This window comes from Podarcis bocagei (assembly GCF_964188305.1).
Source record: "Podarcis bocagei genome assembly, chromosome: Z".
Lineage (NCBI taxonomy): Eukaryota > Metazoa > Chordata > Lepidosauria > Squamata > Lacertidae > Podarcis > Podarcis bocagei.
The window spans coordinates 1,817,239-1,840,777 of record NC_138140.1 but is presented as its reverse complement, the minus strand read 5'-3'; the positions used below and the strand labels follow the sequence as shown (position 1 = coordinate 1,840,777).

Below are 23,539 nucleotides of genomic sequence, written 5' to 3'. Positions count from 1 at the left end.
GCTCTGGATATGTAGGTGGCAGCTTGAGAATGGAACAAAGGCATTCTCATTAGAAACCAGTGTGTGCTCAATTTTTGTTGTTATTTTAAGGAAATTTCTTTTTAAAAAACTTTCCTTTTAAACTTTCTTTTTAAATGTTGAATTCCTCTAATACTTTACATACAGCTTTAGTAGCAAAACAAAAGTGAAGCATTAGACTCCTAAATAACTTGTATTTTCAAGAAAGGTGCAATATTTTGGATTTCCAATTGGGAAACTGGGGACCCCTTCCTCCTGTTAGGGTAGGTGGGATTGATACCTGTTCAAAAAACCCAGGAGCCAACTGCATTTCTGCTTTACCAAATGGAAAGAGGAGTTGGGCTCCCTGAACTTGCCTGGGGTGTCCTGTATGCCCCCATTTGAGGAAAGCAGAGCAATCTCTAAGCATATCAGTGTTCTGGGTACAACACTCTCTGTTGCCCCTATCACACCCCTGGCACTGCCTTGGCATGATAAGTTTCTTTTGTGGGAGAAATATACAGAAAGCAGACTGCTAGTCATGATGGCTATAAAGTACATTTCTGATCACAATTCAAAGTTGGTGCTGACTTTTAAAGCCCTAAACGGCCTCGGTCCAGTTTACCTGAAGGAGCGTCTCCACTCCCATCATTCTGCCCAGACATTGAGGTCCAGCGCCGAGGGCCTTCTGGCGATTCCCTCCCTGCGAGAAGTGAGGTTACAGGGAACCAGGCAGAGGTCCTTCTCGGTGGTGGCACCTGCCCTGTGAAACACCCTCCTATCAGATGTCAAGGAAATAAACAACTACCGTGGTACCTCTGGTTACAAACTTAATTTGTTCCGGAGGTCCATTCTTAACCTGAAACTGTTCTTAAGCTGGGGTACCACTTTAGCTAATGGGGCCTCCCGCTGCTTCCCCTGCGTCATTTCTGTTCTCATCCTGAGGTAAAGTTCTTAACCCGAGGTACTACCGGGTTAGTGGAGTCTGTAACCCGTGGTGTTTGTAACCCAAGGTGTTTGTAACCCGAGGTACCACTGTATCTGACTTTTATAAGACATCTGAAGGCAGCCCTGTTTTGGGAAGTTTTTAATGTTTGATTGTTTATTGTGTTTTTAATATTCTGTTGGGAGCCACCCAGAGTGGCTGGGGAAATCCAGCCAGATGGGCAGGGTATTATTATTATTATTAATAATAATATTAATAATAATAATAAATTATTGTTATTGTTATGAATCTCCCAGTTCAAAGCCAGTCGACCTTTGAATACCAGTTATCAGAGGGGAGCAACAGAGCAGGAGGGCTGTTTTCATGCCTGCCTTGTGGGCTTCCCACTGTTGGAAATGGCAGTGTGGTGCTTTGGGCTGATTCAACAAGGCTCTCCTATTAATTTCTTTTCCTTGCCTAGTGGAGGGACAAGCAGGCATGCAGAACCTGAACTCTCACTCTGTGGCTGCAGGTGACCTGCTCTCTTCCACTCACTGGGATTACTGGTTATGCTCCCCACTTTTTCAAGCTTATCTTCCCTGGTCATATTTTGGTGAGTTTGAAAACAGAGACAGGGAACCTGTGGCCCCCCAGAAGCTGTTGGACTCCCATCAGCCCCACCCAGAGTGACCAGTGCTCAGGATGAGAGGGGTTAGTAGTCCAGCAGGATCTGAAAGGCCCCCCCTTTTAAAAGAAAAACTTCTGAGACAGCTGCCACTGGGACTTAGCCCAGCTCCTATTGTCTGGAGCTGGTAACTTTTTTGTTTGCATGCCTGATAGAGAACTTGTTTTTGTAGGTGCCTCCGCCGCAGCTGGGTCCTGACCAGTGTTTCATAATTTTAGCCAGTGTGCTGTTTTTTTTAGAGCTAGATGTAAATGCTGAAGCTGCTGCATGATGATATCTTCTGAAGAAGACGAGGACAGCTGCCTCGAAGTGAGCGTTCATCATGTTTGTGGGCTCTTTGCAGTCTGCTTCTTGATACAGATTTTCAATGAAGGCCTGCTTTTCCAGGTGCCTAAGAGCAAGCGGGAGGTGCGGGAGGCGGTGGAGGACAGGGGTGCCTGGCGTGCTCTGGTCCATGGGGTCACGAAGAGTCAGGCACAACTAAACGACTAAACAACAACAACAACAAGAACAGCAGCAGCCAGCCTGCACCCTCCAGACACTCCCATCATCCCTGACCATTGGCAGTGCTGTGTGGGGCTGGTTGGGAACTGTAGTCCCAAACCTGGTGAGTCCCACATTTGCTACCCCTGTTCTAGAGAGAGATCTTTGGATCAACTTTTTCCCTTCTTGGAGACATGCCTTTCTCTTGCATGCTGTGTGCACCCATCCACCCATTCTGTAGCTCTCTTTATTTCAGGAATGTGGGGAGGCTTTAAAGAACAGCGGGGGGGGGGGAGCAATTTCCATTAAAGAGAAACCCCTTTTTCCTCCTCAAGCTAAGGCTACTGGTGTTGCCCATCAGCTGATGGGTGACTGGGGGTGTGCTCTTCTCCAGCAGTGGAACCACTGGGAGCCCTCTTTAAGCGCCTGCTCTATCCTTTAAAGCCCTACCATTACCTGCCCAATACCTTATGTCAGGGATGATGGCAGATGTATTTGTGCGTTCACCAGAATGACCTGGCTAGCCAAATGGGAAGGCTCTGGCAGCTCCGTTTCATCTGTGGGCCAGAAGTTCCTCTTGCTGGATTAAGCTGTGGCCAGACATAAGATCCTGTGTCTCCGACCTTCTGTCCCCAAATGAACTCACCCATCTTTACTGTACTATAATGCTGTGGGTTATGATAAATAGAAACTGTTGTTGTATCATAACTCTCTTGCCACTGATCTAAGCTCCTGTGATGCCACAGAATGTTCACGAGTGTTTTGCAGTTTATTAAAGAGAGGGGCCAGCTCATAAAAAGTGCCTTTTTGATGGGAGGTAGACTTCAGCCAAACTGAAGAGGGGGCGGGGAGCCTTAAATAGCGTATTTAAGAAAGGCAGGAAGGCACATCAGGAAGTGGCTGGAATGAGTAGTCTTTAGATGTGAGGTCACCCTAGGTAGCATAGAAGTACTTGGGACAACCTCATGACTGGTCCATTGGGCAAGACTGGATCTAGACACATCAGAGAAGCGTTTCAGTTAAACTCATTGTAAACTTTGTATGACAAATCGGGTTGGCAAAAACCAAACTTCACAGCGCCATCTGGTGTCACAGTGTTATAATGCATATACAGCACATATAAAGTGCTTTTTCTTTGCTAATGTAGCTGAGTCCCCAAAGGTTGACCTGCTTCTGTGGGATCTTCTTCTTTTAGTTTGACCAGACACACATCCCTTGGAAAGTGTACTTTGCTTTTCTGCATTTGCTGTTTGATAGATTACACATCTCCAGCGTCACTTCTCTTACTCTGTTTATTTATTTCCTGAAATAATAATTATAATTATTATCAACATTTATTTATATAGCATCATCAATACATATGGCTCCATACGCAATTATAGTGAGAAATTCTGCTCTGAAGTGTGTACAGTCTAAAATCTTATATGCTGCTTGACTGAGCGGGGATGAGGGGAACAACCCTCAAAGCACACTTGGTAGTGTTTTATATCAGCCTCCCCCAACCTGGTGTCTTCCTGATGTTTTAAACTACAACTCCCATCAGCTCCAACCAGTTTTTGTTCAGGTTTTCAAAGCAACAGAATCCCTCCAACCTCTTCTGAATTACTTGAAAACTGTGAGCATGTTCCTTTCCCCTTCCATCAGCTTTCGTCAGTGCCAAGGGCCTCCCTGTAGAACATGAGGTCTGTTTTTTATTACCCTGTTCTGAAACCCCTTTTTTCCAGGGCTGCTTGAACTCTACAATAAAATAACTTTAAAATCCTTTGCTCCAGGTGAGCCAGATTCTGCACCAAGAAAAGCCAGATATTTTTGCTTGTGCAGAGTTGCTTGTTTTTATTTTGTGTAACTGATTCTGCAGTATTTGCTGTTTTGAATAACTCTAGGGCAGGAAGAAGGAGCTATGTAGGGTGTACAGTACTCAGACCCCCTCGTCTTACTTAGCCCTCCCCCCAAAACTATTGCCCAAACACTCTCGTCTGTCTTAGCAACTCTGACCCGGTTTGCATGTAGTACTAAACATAGGCATGGTTCAGTGCAGACAAGCACACACGAGAGTTCACAGAGGCAATATGACAGCCCTCAAGCTGTTGCTTGACTGAAGAAATCTTACAGTTTTTAAAATGTGTGCATAGTTGCACACTCTTGAAATAAGTGAGGACATGGCTACTTTCAGGGCTGCCTCCTCCCATCCTATCCTGCCTTTCTGCTTTGTTCAACTAGGATGGTCCTTTTTTGATGTGTGATTGGCAGGAATGTGTGAAAAGGCTTTTTCTCTTGCAGTGATTAAGCTGTGGAAATCCTTGCCCTGAGATGGGCATCCACCTGGCTTCCTCTCTGATGGCGTCCTGATGCCTTTGGCCTGGCCATTTGCTGAAAGGTCTTACGCCTCCTCTCCTCTCCTCTCCTCTCCTCTCCTCTCCTCTCCTCTCCTCTCCTCTCCTCTCTCTCCTGTTCTTGAACTGCTTTACTTTCAAGTGTGGGGTTTAAAACTTGTTGTTGTTGTTAGTCATCTTGGGTGCTCCAGCTTGAAAGGCAAAGGTGAGATATAAATGGGTTTTAATGAATAAATCATGTGGAGGAAAAACCTCGTTCTGGAGAGCATCCCTTAGTTTTTGATGGTGCTTACCTGTATTGTCAGAGGCATTTTCAAAGAGGCATTTTCAAAGAAGAACCCCATAGAAGTGGGGTTTTTATTCTACGATGGCGCTTGCCATCTTGCCGTTTTCACAAGCTGACGGTATTTTAAAATAATTTGAAACATTTAAAAGAGATTCTTCTGACTAGTTCGAATTGGGGGCGGGGCACCTTTTTAGTTGGCAAAATGGTTTCTTTAATCAACAAAATATGACAGAACTTGAGTAGGGTTGTCTTGTGGTACATGCAGGATAAATTACATGCAGAATGAATGTAGATGGAAAAGGTAAACAGCATTTCTGTGTGCTCTGGTTTCCGTCAGGGGGTTCCGTTGCACCAGAAGCCGTTTAGTCCTGCTGGCCACTTGACCCAGAAAGTTGTCTGTGGACAAACGCCGGCTCCCTTGGCCTGAAAGCGAGATGAACGCTGCAACCCCATAGTCGCCTTTGACTGGACTTAACCGTCCAGGGGTTCTTTACCTTTTTACCTTTACCTAGATGGAAAATCCATGGGGTCACAAAGAGTCGGACACGACAAAACGACTAAACAACAAGATGGAAAATGAAAACCCTTCACTTGCCCTCACTTGCTATGTCTTTTTAAGTGGAAGAGACCAGTTTGCTTGGGGGAGGCCCCTCCCTTCATGACTGTTGAACTCTTCTGGAGGGAGGTGTTTTTGCAGAATCGACCAATTGGCAGGAAGTGGTCTGGGGACCTTTTTTTGGGGGGGGAGGCCCCACCTCTCTCCAGAAGAGCCCAGTAGGCATACTTACTGCCCCAGAGGGTGGGGCCTCTCCCTGGCTATCTGGCCAACTCCCCCTTGAGAGAAGAGGAGCCTTCCTGTTCTGGCTTGGATTGCTTTTGCCTCCTCAGGGCTGGGTCTGGTGAATGACACAACCTTAATATGGCATTGGCCTTTTGTGCCATATCTAATTTAATTGCTTTGTTTTGGACATGTGGCTTTTGCAGACATATAAATGTGTTCTCAGATTGCTCTGCAGCCTGGGGGCTCACATTCCGCAGTGGGAGGCTTTTTAATATGCCAGTTATTAACTGTTCCTTGGCAGGCCTTCGTGAAGGAACATGCAGTGGCTGTGAAGGGTTCGGATGCAGTGAACTAGGACTCCCTAGAATAATTTTGATTCTGTCTGCTGACACTGAAGGAGTAAGCCAGACATGAGTTCAGATTCCCCACTTCGCCATAGAGCTCAGTGCAGACGCTGGATCACCCTATATGACTCCAACCAGGGCTGGGGAACCTGCTACCTTCTATTGTTGCTGGACTCTGGTTCCCATCAGCCCCATCCAGCCCCATTCTCAGGGATGATGGATGCTGTAGCCCAGCAACACTTGCAGCTTCCCCACCCTCCACCCAAGTCAAACAGCCTGTGGGTGGGGAGTGTTTATACCACACCACTAGCGCTCATGGCACTTTTGGAGGCACTATATGTAGGCAAGATTCCTGCTCTAATGAAATAACTTGAGTCTATAGGAAATTTCCTCATGCTGAGTCATCCGGCCATTGGTTCATTTTGTCTTCACTGGCTGGCAACAGCTCTCCTGGGTTTCAGACTAGAGTCTTTTCCCAATCTGAAGATGCCAGGGGTTTCACCTGGGACCTCTTCTGCATGCAGGCCATGTGCTCTGCCATTGAACAACGGCCCCTTCTCTTGCTACTCTACAAGCATACTCCCACAAGCTCTTCGAAAGAAATATGTGATGCAAATAGAACAAATGCTTAAAAGTTAAGGCTGCAGCAGTGAGTTTAATCAGTGGTTCCAGATTTTCTGATCTAGGTCACCTCCCATATTTTCCTTTTGTGGACCACTTGTAATTCACTGTGGGTCTCAGCAAACCTCCCTCACACCAGCACCTTTGTGAAAACCAGTTTTAGTATGTTATGAAAATCACAAGCCTTAGGCTAGGCCATTGACAAAAGAGTTGTTTTAGCTTGTCAATTCCTAGAGCCAAAATAGCACACAGCACCACTGCCATATTACTAAAATCTCAGGTCTTATACCAGGGCCTCCTTGGCCCATTTAGCAAATTGTTTTCATCTGTGTTGTCAGGGGCACAGAATCAATTATTGACTCTTCTGCAGCTGCTCCTTGGGCTGCCTGAGTGGAGGTTGTGAACCGCAGTATGAGAACCCCTGACCTAGATTAACTTAAAATCAATTTTTAAAAAGAGATCTCTTTGTTAATCTGGCATCAGATAAACATAGAATGGAAGTATTTTTTTTAAGCTCCAAAGGCCACCACCAGAGGTTCTCCACACGCCCAATTTGCCCTTTCATTCTAAGGTGTTACTGCTTCCTGGAACCTGTGGCCTTCCAGAAATTGCTATAGATCCAGTCTCCCACCATCTCCGCCCATTGAACATGCCAGCTACAGCCGATGGCAGGTGGGATTCTAGCAACACCTGGGAGTGTTCCCCACCCCTGCTCTGCGTCATGTGCAGGCATCACACTTTTGGTGGCCAGGAGCTGCTTTGTAAAGGAGAACTGTGGAGGCTTGTAAGATTCTGCAGCGAGTGGTGGGGTTGTGTTGCTGCAGGAATGGCTCAGGAATGGAGGCATCCTCAGGTTTGGTGCTTGAGAGATCTGCTGGAGATCAGTGGGTTGTTTCTGAGGGAGCATCCTTATACCAGGGGACCTCTTCCATAAGGTGAGCCTGGGAGAGGCATGGATTCTTTGTTCTTCTTGGATCACATCGGGGATTCTGCAGATCTGAGTGCTGAACGCCTCAGCTTTGAGCCTCCATGTTGATGCCTTGTGCTGTAAGCAGAGTCAGTCCCCTCAAAACGTCGGGGGAGAATCAGAAATGCAGCCTAGTTAAATAAAACGAGGGTTTAGTCATGTAAAGGAATGACAAATGCGAGCAGATAATGTATTTCTCTTTGTTCTCAGTTTTGTACGTGTCATAAGTAATGACAGCTTGACAGAAACCAGCATTTTCATTTATGAGCTTATTTATTTTAGGGAAAATGGAAAGCGGAGGAGGGGTAGTGGAGGGGAGAATCAGGAGGTCCGGAATAAATCCTGGAACTAAGGAAGGCCAAAATTTCCAAAAGGAAGAGCTGCCTCAGTGTGTTGGCAGGAGCATTAAGGCAGTAAAAACAAACTTCTTTCAGTATATTTATAGTGCCAATAGTTTTTCTGTGCTTAATCTTTTAGTGTTTGACAATAATTGTATGCCTTTGATCTTTCACTGTCCCTCGGTGCCCAGTTACTAAAAAGCAGGTGAGGGCTTCAACATTTCTGAACAATTTTTGTTATTTTGTTGTTGTTTTTGTCTTGAGCAGGAAACAATCTGACATGCAAGGAAGCTTGTTTTACAATGGGACCTGTAATGATTGGCTGGAAAGCAACAGGTACCTTGCCTACAAAAAGGCCTGTGTGCTCTATCTAGCATAAAGGTAAAGGTAAAGGGACCCCTGACCATTAGGTCCAGTCGTGACTGACTCTGGGGTTGCGCGCTCATCTCGCTCTATAGGCCAAGGGAGCCGGCGTTTGTCCGCAGACAGCTTCCTGGTCATGTGGCCAGCATGACTAAGCCGCTTCTGGCGAACCAGAGCACACACGGAAACGCCGTTTACCTTCCCGCCAGAGCGGTCCCTATTTATCTACTTGCACTTTGATGTGCTTTCAAACTGCTAGGTTGGCAGGAGCAGGGACCGAGCAACGGGAGCTCACCCCGTCACGGGGATTCGAACCGCCGACCTTCTGATCAGCAAGTCCTAGGCTCTGTGGTTTAACCCACAGTGCCACCCGCATCCCCTCTTATCTAGCATTGGCATAGGCAAACTCAACCCTCCAGATGTTTTGGGGCTACAACTCCCATCAATCCCCTGACCACCTCAGCCCTCCAGATGTTTTGGGGCTACAACTCCCATCAATCCCCTGACCACTGGTACTTTTAGCTAGGGATGATGGGAGTTGTAGTCCCAAAACATCTGGAGGGCTGAGTTGCCTATGCCTGATCTAGCAGGCTGCTTTGTGGGATTGGCAGTTAAGAACCTAAGAAGAGCTTGCTGCTTCAGGTCAAAGGGGCCCCATCTAAATCCAACATCCTGTTCTGACAGTGGCCAACCACTATTAGGAAACCCACCTGAGTGCAAGAGCAATATTCTCCCCTCTTGTGGTTTTCAGAAACTGGTACTAAGGGGCACCTGTGCCCCTAACTCTGGAGGCGGAACACAGGCATCATGACTAGCAGCCATTGGTAGCCCCCTCCTCCATGAATGTGTCTAACTGCCTGCATGGCACTTCTGCACCTTTTTTAAAAGCTTCAAGAAGGAAAACTGTGCTCTCCACGAATACATGCTCCTTCTCACCAGGTGCAGTGTGGGATAGGTTTTGCTCAGAACGAAGTACAGTGGGTGCTCGGGTTGCGAATGTGATCCATGCGGGAGGCACGTTCGCAACCCGCAGCGTTCGCAACCCACAGCAGTGCGTCTGCGCACGCGCGGGTTGCAATTCAGTGCTTCTGTGCATGCAAAAAGTGCAATTTAGTGTTAGTGCACATGCGCGAAAACCCGGAAGTAACCCGTACCAGTACTTCCTGGTTCAGCACGGTGCGCAACCCAAAAACATGCAACCTGAAGCGTCTGTAACCTGAGGTATGACTGTAGTGAGTTTGTTGAATCTAAGTAGGCCAGAGAAGATTATGCCTTAACTCTGGGGTCAGCAAACCTTTTCAGCAGGAGGCCGGTCCACTGTCCCTCAGACATTGTGGGGGGCCGGACTATATTTTGAAAAATATATATGAATGAATTCCTATGCCCCACAAATAACACAGAGATGCATTTTAAATAAAAGCACACATTCTACTCATGTAAAAACACACTGATTCCTGGACCATCCGTGGGCCGGATTTAGAAGGTGATTGGGCTGGATCTGGCCCCTTGGCCTTAGTTTGCCTACCCATGCGCTAACTGTTGGTGGTTCTTAAGGTGCCACAAGATTCTTGTTTATTTTAGCTGCAACAGGCTAGCATGGCTACCTCCCTCACATTGTACGTGTTCTCTCTAACCACAAACAAGCCATGTTTTCCTCCAGTGACTCAAGAGGTATACGCTGTCAAGTTGCATAACGGCTGAATTCTTTTATATGCTTGTTCAATCTGCCTCTCGACATATGCTGATGCATTTTTGCATCATTCAGGTGTACTTTATTTTAGATGACAGATTTCTAACATTTAGAAAATAATATTCTCAACCAGCTCTATCAAAACTGCTGCTGTCGCTTCAGGTTTGGAATTAGGAATAAGTTAGTGCTTGTGAGCTAGATTTCGGGGCCACATAATGCAAACATTTGTGACAGGGAAGGGCCCTCGCTCGGTGGGTAGAGAACTTGCTCCCAGGTTCCATCTCCAGGTAGGGCTAGGAATGTCACCTGCTTGAAACTCTGCCTGTCAGTGTATCCAATACTGAGGTAAGTGGACCAAGGGTGTGATTCCGTGTAAAGCTGTGTACTTAGGTATATATGAGCTGCCTTGGTAGCAGGGAAACTTTGAAGCCAAATTGCATGCAGATGGGTGCAAGTCCCAATAGGAAATATTTGGACAGTCTGGGGATTCTTGGCTTCTCACTCAGAGGTGATGCTGCTGTAGTATCTTAAGATGACCTCTGAAAAAATTGGCTGAAACAATAGATTTTGGGGCCAAGTGTAAAACAGCCATTAATAAACAGCCAGGAGTAATATGAAGACTTTGAATATTGACAGGACTAGGGCAGAATGGAGGCAATGTAGCCAAAGCAACAAATTAATATTGTAAGTACACACATGCATACAACACATGTAAAGGTAAAGGCACCCCTGACCATTAGGTCCAGTCGTGACCGACTCTGGGGTTGTGGCGCTCATCTCGCTTTATTGGCCAAGGGAGCCGGCGTACAGCTTCCAGGTCATGTGGCCAGCATGACTAAGCCGCTTCTGGCGAACCAGAGCAGTGCACGGAAACGCCGTTTACCTTCCCGCCGGAGCGGTACCTATTTGTCTACTTGCACTTCAACGTGCTTTTGAACTGCTAGGTTGGCAGGAGCTGGGACCGAGCAATGGGAGCTCAACCCGTCGCAGGGATTCGAACCGCTGACCTTCTGATCGGCAAGTCCTAGGTTCTGTGGTTTAACCCACAGTGCCACCCACATGTACACGTATGTTATGTCATCTATATACACAAAAGCACAGGCTTTTCAGGTCTTTGTCCCAAAGTCCTTACAATCTACGAGCAGATAACAAGCGAAACATCAAAGAAAGTGAAGGGAAAGGGAGGTAGGGCTGAACAGACAGAATACAGTGGTGCCTCGCAAGATGAAAAGAATCCGTTCTGTTTTTGTTTTTTTTATAATATATTTATTAAAGTTTCCAATTTTTTACAAACAAAAAGAAAAAAGCAAACATAAAAAAGTTAAAAACACATAAATTTCACAACTTATTTTCTCATAACATATTTCCCTGACCTCCTCATACCTCCCCTTCTTGTATATCCAGTTCAAATTATTTATGCAGCAAATCCATATCTCAAAGCATTGCAGCTTAAAAGAAAAAAAAACAAGAAAACACCTTATTTTCTCTCCAACATTTTAGGTTCTTATAACCTTGAATTCTTACTTATAAAAAGAAAACCATTTTATCATATTCCTTTGTACCATTACAGCTAGAAACCACTTAATTTCAATCCAGCATCATTCAACATTCCTTAATTTTACAGTATTTTTGTAAATAGTCCTTGAATTTTTTCCAATCTTCTTCTGCCGACTCTTCTCCCTGGTCACGGATTCTGCCAGTCATTTCTGCCAGTCCCATACAGTCAATCAGCTTCATCTGCCATTCTTCCAAAGTGGGCAAGTCTTACATCTTCCAATACTTTGCAATAAGTATTCTTGCTGCTGTTGTGGCGTACATAAAGAAAGTTCTATCCTTTTTTAACACCAACTGGACAACCATGCCCAAGAGAAAAGCCTCTGGTTGAAAAGAATCCGTTCTGTGAGTCTCTTCGCCTAGCGGTTTTTTTGTCTTGCGAAGCAAGCCCATTGACGGATTAGCGGATTAGCGCTATTAGCGGCTTTTAGCGGCTTATCTGCTGATCGGCTCAGCTGATAAGCGGCTTAGCAGCTTAGAAAAAGGGGGGGGGGGGAGGAAAAAAACCCAGCAGGAACTCGCAAGACATTGTCGTCTTGCGAAGCAAGCCCATAGGAGATTCATTTTGCGAAGCACCTCCAAAACGGAAAACTCTTTCGTCTAGCGAGTTTTCCGTCTTGCGAGGCATTCGTCTTGCGGGGCACCACTGTATGTGATTCATTCATTCCTGGGAGCCTGTGGTGCAGTGGGTCAGTGGATCTGGCTGTTAACGAGGAGGCTGGTGCTTCGAGCTCACCCAGGGACTGCTGTGGGCAGGGTTTCTGCATTGCAGGAGGTTGGACTAGATGGGTCCCTCTGGGTCTCTTCCGATTTTTTGATTCAGATGCACATGCATAGACTTTGTTACAGGAGAGGCAAATGCCCTTTGATGAGAGTTAACACTTGAAACCATTTTCAAACATTAAAATATAGTGAAGCATGCCTGATGATGGCATCTAGTTGTTTTTGTTTATTTTTAAAAATGCAGTTGTTTGCTGTAGCTTTTGTCTTGCTAGAGCGGAGTTTTCCAAACTCTTCATGTTGGTGACACACTTTTTAGACACACATCTTTTTGTGACACAGTAGTTCAGTTTTACTAGGAAACCTGTGGGCTGCCTGTTCATTTTCCAGCCCCGAGGAGTGTTTGCGTGACACACCTGCACAGTGCAGGTGACACACTAACGTCGCGACACACAGTTTGGAAAGCCCTTTGCTAGAGTGTAATGAGATCTTGTGCTGGAAGAGAGAAGATGGCACCTTCATCACAGTCTGTTCTGTGTTGTAAAGCAGTTAAAAGCTATTGCCCTCTTGTGAGCCTAATATGATCACATGGATTGAGAGCCGTATTTGCTGGACTCCTCCTGGAGAGGGTAATATGATGCTGTTGTTTAGCATTGAATTGTAGAAAGCACTTTATGTGCCTCTTGTTTTTCCTTTTTACAACCACCCAAATGAGGTGGGCTAGCCCGGTGATGTCCATCACGCTTGTGCGTCTACTAAGAAATCCACCAACCAGAGCCTGGTGCAAAATGCATTTACCTGGAATCAAATAATAGCAAGCGAGAGATTTGTTCTCAGTATCAGAGCAGAATTGAGCTCACAGTGCTTTCTCACAAAAGCCCAGTCCTGACTGGCTTCATGTCAGATGCCTAGTCATTTTGCTGCTATTGTTTGACAAGCAAGAGCCATGAATTCTTGTTGATCTATTGCAGGTCATCAGGATCTACAGTACTAATAGATTCGGACCTACATTCTGCCCACCCTTGGACAAGGCTTAGCGAGGGTGACTTGGCTTTGATTCTCCTGTGCTGAACCCAAGTTTTCTATTTGCACACATATCTGATGAGTTGAGTGACAGTTTCGCCAAAATTTTATTTACCTGTCCTCTTGGCATCTTGCCCATGCAGCATTTTTAAAGGCATTTTGAAAGCATTCCCATATTAATGGCAAGACATCCAGGGCACAGCCTGTTATGATCCATTGTTTGTTTTGGAGGCATACCACTGCTTCAAAGAAGTGTGGCTAGTTGTATTTGTGGAGTCTGAGCAAGCGATGGCTTCGGAAAAGGGGTTCTCAGCGTACATTATATTCATCCTAGAAGCATGCCGTTCTAGGAAATGCTTGCAATCAGTTTTTGTGTCAGCTTTCATTTTTGCATACAGAGACTCTCCTCGGTGTCCCTTTCCCTGTACGTAGCCTTGATTTGAAAATGCTGGTTCTCATTTAAACTAAACACACCCTCGTATTTCCCCCCTTTTGTGGGGTGCTGACTTTGTGCCTGTTTGCATTGCGGGATAAGCTATTTGGGTGTGTGGGTGTGTATTCATTCTTTTCCCTCACCCCCACCCATTTTCTTTCTCGTATGTTCAGAGAGAAGTTTTTGCCTGCCACGTTTTTGCCTCCGGCACGAAAACAGTGTCTGGGCATTTCTGTCAAAGCTGCACTAGATCCGCATGTGATTGTAGCATACAGCTTTTTAAATTTATATATATATATATATATATATATATATATATATATATATATATATATATATATATATATATATATTTACCAAGTGCCTATTTATGATTTTCCTGTGGGAAACTTGATCCCTAAAAGGAAATGAGTGCAGCTGGGGATCACTTGGGGGATTCACTCTTATTTTTAGAATCAGATTTATTGCCATATTTGGCCTGAAACAATGTCACACTGGAAGCTTATTGTAGCGTGGCCGGTCAGTCATTCTCACCTGATCTCAATTGGACCTGGGTTCAAGGTAATCAGTGGAACCTGGACAAAAGGATGAGTAATAACAAATGTTTGTTGACTCAGGAATCCTGAATTTCCCATAAACAATTTCTGGTGATGAGGGAGATTGAGCTTTGCAGGATGAAAACCTTTTTCAAAAAAATAATAATTCCCAGGTGCAGTTCTCAGTGCAGATGCTCACTCCAAGAGAGAATGAAGAGATAGACATTTGATTGATTTAGTTTCTCCTCCCCTCCCCTCCCCAAGGTGATAACAAGCAATTCAGAAGGAGAAATATACAGTGATACCCCAACAGATCCCACAACCAAAGCACTCCCCATTTAGTCCTTGACGTGGAAGCCAGCAGAATTTTTTTTGTTTGCCATTAATTTGTTTTTATTAGAGATTTTCTTGGGTTACAAAAGTACATACCTTGTCTCTATTTTCAGATCATAAAGTCCTTTTTACATATCAGTTATGTTTGATGTGAGACAGCACAAATTTTTGAAGCCTTCCAACACCAGCAGAGGAGAGGAGGTTCTCTTGAGCATGCTCCATTCGTGGTAGTGCTTTTGAGCCACTCTCATTTTCACTAGGGTTGTGTGCAGGATGAGTTCCCACGAAGCATTTCCGCCACCACAAACCCAGTCTGCCTTTAAGACTCTCCATGGGATTTAGTTTTAAGGTCAGAGCAGCCACAATAAAGCCCCCCCCCCTCCATTGGCACGTGGATGGTCAACCCAGTCATTAAGCGTTGGAATGACTACAGTATCAGGGCTGGGGCACCTGTGGTGGCCCCTCCAGGTGTTGCTGGACTCCATCTCCCATCATCTTCATCCTCCTTCATCCTTGACCATTGGCCGTGCTGGCTGCTCCAAGCAGGACAACATAACCTGAAGGGCCACAGGTTCCTCTGCTGTTGGGCAAAAAACAGAATTGGATTACTCAGTGGATCTGACCAAGGTCTCTCTAATCCTCTCTAATGGCAAAGAATAGATGGAGGTAGCCCTTCTCTGTTGTTTATTCCTCTGCTCATGCATATGGTAGCCAGTGATATGCTACCACTTTAACACGGAGGTTCCATTTAGCCATCACTGCTTAGATATTAGCAAGCCCACCTGCATTCTCCATGGATTTATTTTAAATAAATTTGTCAGATGTCAAGGAAATAAACAACTATCTGACTTTTAGAAGGCATCTGAAGGCAGCCCTGTTTAGGGAAGTTTTTAATGTTTGGTGTTTTATTGTATTTTTAATATTTTGTTGGAAGCTGCCCAGTGTGGCTGGGGAAACCCAGGCAGATGGGTGGGGTATAAATAATTTTATTGTTGTTGTTGTTGTTGTTGTTGTTGTTGTTGTTGTTGTTGTTGTTGTTATTGTTATTATTATTATTATCCCTTTCCAAAATTAAAAAGCAGTTTAAGACAGGGGTAGGCAAAGGATGGGGCTCAGTTATCATCTGGAAAGTGCCACGTTGGCTGCTTATGATCTAAGCCAATACCCATGACCACCACACTGTGTTGCAGTGACTTCTGTAAGTTGGCTTTGGATGAATGCACATTCTCCTCTGTCAAGCCAGTCTTGCGCTGATCTCTGGGTGGCTGCAGTTCCAAGAAGGAATGGGGATCCTCCTCAAAGGTTTAAGGGGCCCAAGTATTCTCCTGTGTAGTGAAGAACCCAGTTCTGCTCTGTGCTGCTTCCCACCCATTAATCCCACGAAATTTCCTTGCCCTCCCTCCTCCCCATAAGACATATTTAAGGCTTCATTAACCATTCATTTATTTGATTTATACCCTGCCCCTCCTCTGAGTGCAGGGTGGCACCCCACTCCACACGTTATTAATCCTTGCAACAACCCTGTGAGGTGGGTTAGACTGAGAGTGCATGACTAGCCCAGGGTCACACCTTCATGGCCATGTGTGGGGATTTGAACTCCGGTTGCCCAGATCACAGTCTGGCGCTCTAGCCACTGCGCCACACAGGCTCTCAACAGTTTAGGCCCCCAGTTTCTGTCACGAAGCCCACAGAGTGATTGCAAGCTAGTCAGGCTCTCTCAGTTTTGCCTTCCATACAGGTGGCCTGTTCTGAGGGTAGGTCATATCCCCATTAAGGTGATGGGGGTACTGTCAGCGTGCCCTCAGCCAGCATTGGGGGGCCTGCCTTCTTACATGCATCCCAGGGGGGTACAGCCAGCTGTGTGGGACATCAGCGGAGAGGGTGGGCATAAAACTGGAATTAGTTGGCCATTGGTTTTGGCTCCAGCTACTTACTTTTGCCCTCCCTTCTCTGCATTCTTGTTACCCCACTCTCTGCTCTTAAAGTCCCAAGGCTACAATGATTGAAACACAATATTAAAAAGTCCTTTAAGAGATCCTAAAACCACAGAAATAAGGTGGGGCCTAAAAAATACACCAGGCTGAATGGGCACCAGCACCAATGGGATCTGGGGACCAGGGGGGTGGGATGCAATCTAGCCTACCTGCAATCTTGAGCCCTTTGGAAGAAATACATCATCATTTACTTTGCCATAGCCCAGGAGTCGGCAAACTTTTTCAGCAGGGAGCTGGTTCACAGTCTCTCCGACCTTGTGGGGGGCTGGACTATATTTTGAAAAAAATATATGAATGAATTCCTATGCCCCACAAATAACCCAGAGATTCATTTTAAATAAAAGGACACATTCTGCTCATGTAAAAACACGCTGATTGCCGGACCGTCCACGGGCCGGATCTGGCCCCTGGGCCTTAGTTTACCTACCCATGCCATAGTCAAAGAACAGGAACTGTTGGAGAAAACATGTGTTGAGAATGATTTTTGTTTGAAGATTTTCCTCTTTTATTTGAATGCACGTGCAGTCAGTTTCAGATAATTTGGCATTATAACATGCATCTTACTTAGGCCCTTCCTCTTCTTTTAGCCTCTAGCGCCCCCCCCCCAATATATGGTACCTTTCTGAGCCTGGCTGTCCCTGGAAAACTGCTGAGATGGCTCCGGTGCCAGCCGCCCTCCATTCTCACAGCGGAGAATGCTCTGCTCTCCCACCTATGCCATTCCTGCCCTCTTCCTGCCATTTATCGCCATCTGTTTTCAATCCTAGGGTGTGCGCGCACACTTCCAAGCGCTTCCCTTTGCCTTGCCCCCACTCCCACACCAGAAGCCTGAGAAATGACCCAGACATCCATTCTTCACAGAAAGGTATAAAAATAGGAGCTGGAGAAGGGGCTCACACAATAGCTGTGACTGCATTCTGTTTGTACCACCAAAACACACATTTCAAAATGTTATCATTTCCGTACATTTCCCACCCCCCTTCCTTTCACTCCCTAAACAGAATGTTCCAGTAAAAGGGTAGTGGTTCCAGAATCCTTCGGCCAAGTCTTGGTGCCACTACACATTTAGGAGAGAGAAGCATGTCGCTCTTGCGTACAACACCCACGGCCCAATGTTGTGTAGTGGTTGCAGTGGCAGACTAGGACTTGGGAGACCACTGGAAGCTCACTGGGTGACCTTGGGGCTGGTCACTGCCTCTTTCAGCCTAATCTGTCTCACAGGGTTGGGGGGGAATAAATGGAGAGGGGGAGAATTGTGTACGCCACTTTGTGCTCCATGGAGGAAAAAATGGGAGATAAATGCAGTAAATCAATGAATCGCAGCAACCCAGTCATCTCAAACTCATCCCCCCTGAACAGGTTGGTGTCTCACTTAATAGTATCGCGCCTTTTTTTCTAGAGGGGTTTTCTGTGCCCCCGCCCGCCAGTACTATTCGAAAGCTACCACAATTCGCTTCTGCTTAAAGTAACACATTGGGGATATGAGATTGTTGACAATAACTGTGGTTGTCCTTTTGCAAGCTTTGCTTACCTGGTTCTGTGCTTCAAGCAAACTCCACCTTAAAGATTCAGATACACAGTAATTGCATTGTTAGGGTGTTCATTGAGAGCAGGGTATCGGAAAGTCCACAAATATTGTTTGGTTTTTAATTTGGCAAGGCTAGGGAGGCATAATGCTTGGGGAGGGGGGTGGGTTTCCACCATGTTCAAATTTCCCATCAAGCACGACACTTGTAAGCACACTTAAATAAGTTCAGGACCAGATTGGCAGATCTGCACAGAATTTTTTGCAGAATTCATTTTTCTTCTTATAGTGGGGTTTTTTTTGGGGGGAGGGGGGAGTTCTGAAGAGCAGTGGAAGTGCAAACATCCCTGATTCAGCTGCCTGCATTTCCAGCTAAAGGGGTCAGGTAATAAGTGATGGGGAAATTCTCTTCCTGCCTGGAGAGCTATTGCCAGTCAGAGTAAACAGCACTAGTCTAGAGGGGCAAACAGTTTAGCCAGGTATAGGCTTCCTATGCTGGCACGACCCATCAGCAGAAATCCTGCTCACCTCCCTACTGGTTTGTTATTTTACCAAACGTTGCCTATGTTGTTTCTGCAACCTTGGAAGACTAGAAGCTTCATTTGAACAAAAAGTTAGTAGGGAGTTTTTCTGGTCAGAATTCTGCAATGCATTGTGGCTCTTGTAGCTACGGCCAGTGCAGTTTTGAGTTCAATGAAATGGCCACGACTCTGCCTGCAAGTGCCAGCTGAGCCCACTGGAGAAGGAGGACAGGCGGCTTGTGCAAAGCAGTCACCACCCATCGCCTGTCAGGCTCAGAACCTGGAGAATAATGTTGTGCTTTGGGCTTCGAGAGTCTGCCGTGAAAGTAGAGCCTCTGTGTGAATCCGTGCAGAGCTGATGATGGAAGCTGCTCACCGTGCAGACACAACAGGTTGTTGGATGGTATAAAATGTACAAGGTGTGTGAACGACTCTGAGATCTACAGATGAAGGGCGGTATACAAATCTAATAAACAGTGATAATAATTACTGGTGGGATGCTCTCTGGGGAGTTGGAGGGAGGCGAGAGAATAGCTCAGTGGTAGAGCATCTCCGTTACAATTCCTGACTGAGGGAGATCCCTGCATGAAACTCTGCAGGGCCATTGCTGCCAGTCAGTACTGAGCCAGATGGATCTATGATCTGACTCAGTGTGTGGCACCCTCCTGTGTTCCTACAACTTCCTGGGTGAAAGAGGTAAGAAACTTGGTTAACCTTCCATAAACTATGCACAGGAAGTGGGAGTCTGTTTTCTTTTATCAATTTAAATGTGGCACTCTGACTGCAAGGGAAGGGGATTCTTTTCTCCCCTTCTCCCACAACTGGTTCCATTGAGTAGTCTGCATAAATCTTGATACTAAGCAGGACCAGGAAACCTCAGTAGCTGGTGCCTGAGTAGCCTGTGTCCAGAGCTGGCATAGTACCCAGAAAGGGGTGGGTGGGGGGAATCTGGCACCTTGAGCTTTTATTTTCTCCCCCTTGGCTCCTACTAATGCTTAAGGTCACCCTTTGCCTCCTGTAGATTCCTCCTCTGCACTGGATTTTCATGTAGAAATGAAGAATCTTAATGAGAGTGTGAATTGACAGCACCTTTCTCTTACATGTGACCTCTCACTTTAAAATTGGAAAATGCTATCTCTGATTCACACTCCTGCCCCCGTCCCCAGCGTCTTATTGTAGCTGCAACCACACCCATAATTCTGGGGCTTAACAGTCTCCCCCCAATTCCTCTCTCCTTGTCTTTGCAGGAGTCTCCCCAGGACAGTGCCATCACACGCGACATCAACCGGACGTTCCCTGCCCATGACTACTTCAAGGACACTGGGGGCGATGGCCAGGACTCCCTGTACAAAATATGCAAGGTACCCTGACCGTGATGCTGTCTTGGCTCACTTGTGGACCAGGATGGTGGAGCGTCCTTGTGGGAATAAATGTGCTAGGCCAGGGTAGCCCTGGGTTCTTCGTCATGAAAGCACCTACAAGTGTGAGATGTAGTGTTGATAATAGAATTATGGGGTTGGGACCCCAAGAGTCCTCTAGCCCAGCCTCCTGCATTACAAGTATCACAGCTAAATACCAGCAGGTGACCTTTTAATCTCTGGTTATAAAGCTCCATCGAGGGAGAATCTGTCACCTTCCGAGGTAGCCTATTCCATGTCAAACACCTTTTACCATCAGAAAGTTCTTCCTATCATTTGGTTGGGATTTCATTTCTTGTCATTAGAATTCATTGTCTTGGGTCCCACCCTCTGGAGCAGCAGAAAACAAGCGTATTCTGTCTTCCATGTGGCAGCCCTTCAGATATTTGAAGATGGCTGTCTTATCCCCTCTCAGTCTTCTCTTCTCTAGGCTAAACACCCCCAGCAAAAAGGTTGTTGAAACATATTGCCTGTTGTGCCTGCTAATTTAGCCTTACTGGGATTGTAGTCCAGAATTATCCAGAGGGCACAAGTTTGTGCTCGTGGATGCCTGGGCAAATCAGCCTTTTGCCTCAAAGGGCATTCCCAGATCTTCTGGGCTCCTTGCATCAACTGGAGCGGCTGCTGTATTTCTTTTTTTGTGTGGCAGAGAGCAAAGGAAGTCTCAGCAAAAGGATCTTTGCTCCTCTCTAACACTCTGGAAAATTATTCAACTCCTCATTTGCATTATAAGGCAAACCACAAACACATTCAAGCCACTCATTAAAATGCGGGAGGCAATTAGCAGGTTAAAATAAAAAATGTCCGCACTCTGGTTTGATCCCTTTACCTTGCTTGACCGGAGGATCCGGCTCTTTGAACCTGGCATTTAGAAAGCTGCCATTGCTGCCTGCTCCTCCTCCAGAGACTGTTTGGCCTGGGGAAGCAGCTTGGCTTCCTGGCCACCTCCTAAGCTCTCTGACAAAGCTCACCATTAAAAAGGATGAGCTCTGCGTGGGACGCGGACCAAGGACTGGCGCAAGCAGCTTCCTATCCGCTCCCTGTCTATAATTGATAGTCAAATCAAAGACTTAACAGCGCAGCTTGAAAGATTTGTTTTTGTGTTATTATCCCTGCATAAAATACCTCGGGTCTCAAACATGCTCTGGCTTATTTTGGGAGAGTTGGATGTGCATGCCAGATCCCCACGGTGTGCATTTATGCTTCAGCCCCACCCCCACCCCCACCCTTGCAGCTCAGTGAACCAAGACCCTGGCCCAGGACTTAGCTTTCCACTCTCTCTCTCTCTAAAATGCCATCAAGGTGAAATTATGCCCCTCTTGCTAGGTGTCCTGGGCTCCCTGCCTGCAAAAGGCCGGGGGGCCTAAGGCTTTGGTGGGCAGATCCCCTGCAGATGTTTCACTTTTCTGGTGACTCTTGTGAAATCCTGGTCAGGATAAGCACCCCGTTGCCCGAAATTGCCTCCTTAGCAGCCTTCACTGACTTGCTCCAAGTTCCCTTTGTCAGCCCTTTCTGTGCTGACGGACAAAGTAAGCTATTCCACGTGCAGACAGATTGTGTGATTGGAACAAGGTTGGTTCTCTGGATGGCTGAGACGGAGGCAGCCCTTGTTTTCAGCCAGAAGGTAGTGACCTTCATAACCTGCTCCCTGCCACAGCAACACTCCTGCTGTGCAACAAGCAGCCTCCGTGCCATAATATACAGAGGCACACTGAAGCTGGGAGGCTGTTTTGAATGGAGCAGGGGTGGTTGTGGCCAAGCCAGTGGTGGTGGTGTAGTGGTTATAGTGTCAGACTAGGACCTGGGAGACCAGGGTTCAAATCCCCCCCACTCGGCCATGAAGCACACTAGGTTCCCTTGGGCCAATCACTTCCTCTCAACCTAACCTACCTCACAGGTTGTTGGGATAAAGTGGGGAGAAGAACTATGAGCTCCTTGGAGGGAATGCAGGCTATAAATGCAAGCAAGCAATCATTCAGGTGGGGCATCTTGTGTTGTTGAAGTCTTGACCATTTCCTGATTCTTCTTCCAGGCCTATTCTGTCTACGATGAAGAGATTGGCTACTGCCAGGGCCAGTCATTCCTTGCTGCTGTGCTGCTTCTACACGTGAGTTCCTCTTTGCTACCTGAGAGAGGGCCCTGTGCAAGAACATTCCAAAGCGTGGGGTGGGAGGCCCTCTGCGGCACTCAGGCACAACCCAGTCTCCCTTTGCTCTGCCTTCCCCGCCTCCCTCACTGCCCAAGACCTGTTTAATTAATCAGAATCCGTGAGCACTTTGAACCTGGCAGGAGGATGGGCAAATGTTCCTGAGTGTTTAGGAGACCCTGGTATGTGACCCATCCATGTATGTTCTGTGTCTTGTATTGGTTTCCTTGAATGTAACGTCACCCTTCGTTCCCTTTCCCCCTTTTAAATGTCTAAATCGCCTTTGATGCTGTTTGCTGAAACATACATTAAAGCCTGCTTACATGCCCACAAATCAAAGGTTGCAGCAGTTACCTAACCAACAACTAGCAATGAATCACTGCAAGTCTAGTGATTTTTATATCATCAAAACCAGGACAATATTTTATCCTATAATTTATATGTATATGTAATTAATTGTACATATAATCTATATGTAAGAACAGATGGAAGAGCTCTGTTGGATCAGGTTGTTAACATTTCCAAACTCCATCCAGGCTGCCTGTTGGTTTCTTGTTGTTCTTTGTGCTATTGAGCAGTAATGCAGGTGGATCCATTGTGAAGATCCCAAAACTTCCTCACGTCCAGAAACAGTTGCTCCATACATGGTTGCTGTCTCTTCTAGAGATGTTACAGAACTGAAATTTTTCATTCTTCATACACGCTAATAGTGAACTTGGGTGCAGAGCTAGGGCAGATTTGCAGCCCAAATTGAGATAAGGAGAATGCTTGCTGGTAGGGAGGAGCAGCCCAAGGTTTGTAGAAGTAGGAAAAGGAAAAACACATAGCGGGGGGGGGGGGGAGAAACTTTTAAAATAGTCCAATAAGGACTGAGCATGCTCGTTGGCTGCAGAATCCGAGTGGTAGGTGTCAGGCTCCAGGGAATCCGATCCCCCCACGGTAGGCTGCCAGGGATAGATAACAAGGAGAGTTCTTACCAAGTCTTTTATTCAATATTCACAGAGAGAGGCTTAGAAAAGCTGCCTCTTGTAGTAATGGCGTTGCTCCCAGTGAAACCCCACCCCCTCCATCTCTCCCATTATACGCCATCCCTACATTGGATGGTCTGTGCTTTCTGCCTCTGAGCTTTCTGTTCTCCTACTTTCAATGCCCACCGGCTTCGGGGGGTGTCTGGAGTGCTTTCTAAATACACTGTCCGCTGCCTCTCCCCTGGTGCTGCTGCTTCTTCCTGTTCCTCTCCCAATATTTCCCAGCTTCTCCCTTCTGCAGCCTCTGAGCTGTGACCTCCCGCAACCCACTGTTGTAAATCTCTACTGTCTTCCTCTTCTCTGGAAGGTTCAGGCTGAGGAGGCGGTGTCCACTATTCCTCCTCCTCTTCTGCCCAGTCCCTGACAGTAGGATGGACAGTCAGGAAACCTGTTGGTGTTTGAATGGAGTATCCTGGCAAAGGGCATGGCTGGCTGGTTGGCACCCTGAGCACAAGCACTCCACAGTGCAGCATTTTGGTACAGGTCCAAGTTTCA

General features: G+C 46.4%; 2 protein-coding genes across 7 annotated transcripts in view; one reads left to right on the top strand and one right to left on the bottom strand.

Annotated features, from left to right (window-relative positions):
- RABGAP1 (RAB GTPase activating protein 1) overlaps positions 1 to 23,539 on the top strand; it is a 189,824-nt gene that overhangs the window by 148,078 nt on the left and 18,207 nt on the right. For all 3 annotated transcript variants that reach the window (XM_081179695.1, XM_081179696.1, XM_081179697.1), the window contains 2 exons: positions 19,700 to 19,813; positions 21,903 to 21,977. In XM_081179695.1, the coding sequence (XP_081035821.1) occupies positions 19,700 to 19,813; positions 21,903 to 21,977 (189 nt within the window). The remainder of the gene's footprint in view (positions 1 to 19,699; positions 19,814 to 21,902; positions 21,978 to 23,539) is intronic.
- Positions 14,235 to 23,539, bottom strand: part of STRBP (spermatid perinuclear RNA binding protein) — a 154,327-nt gene continuing 145,022 nt past the window's right edge. For 2 of the 4 annotated variants that reach the window (XR_014004244.1, XR_014004245.1), the window contains 2 exons: positions 16,556 to 16,676; positions 14,235 to 14,992 (listed from right to left, as the gene is read on the bottom strand). Coding sequence is in view for 1 of the 4 variants with exons in the window: in XM_081179723.1 (XP_081035849.1) it covers positions 16,645 to 16,676 (32 nt within the window). In the remaining 3 variants the exon portion in view is untranslated. Of the gene's footprint in view, positions 14,993 to 16,318; positions 16,677 to 23,539 lie in introns of those variants that run through there. The other 2 variants (XR_014004246.1, XM_081179723.1) reach the window with 2 other exon arrangements.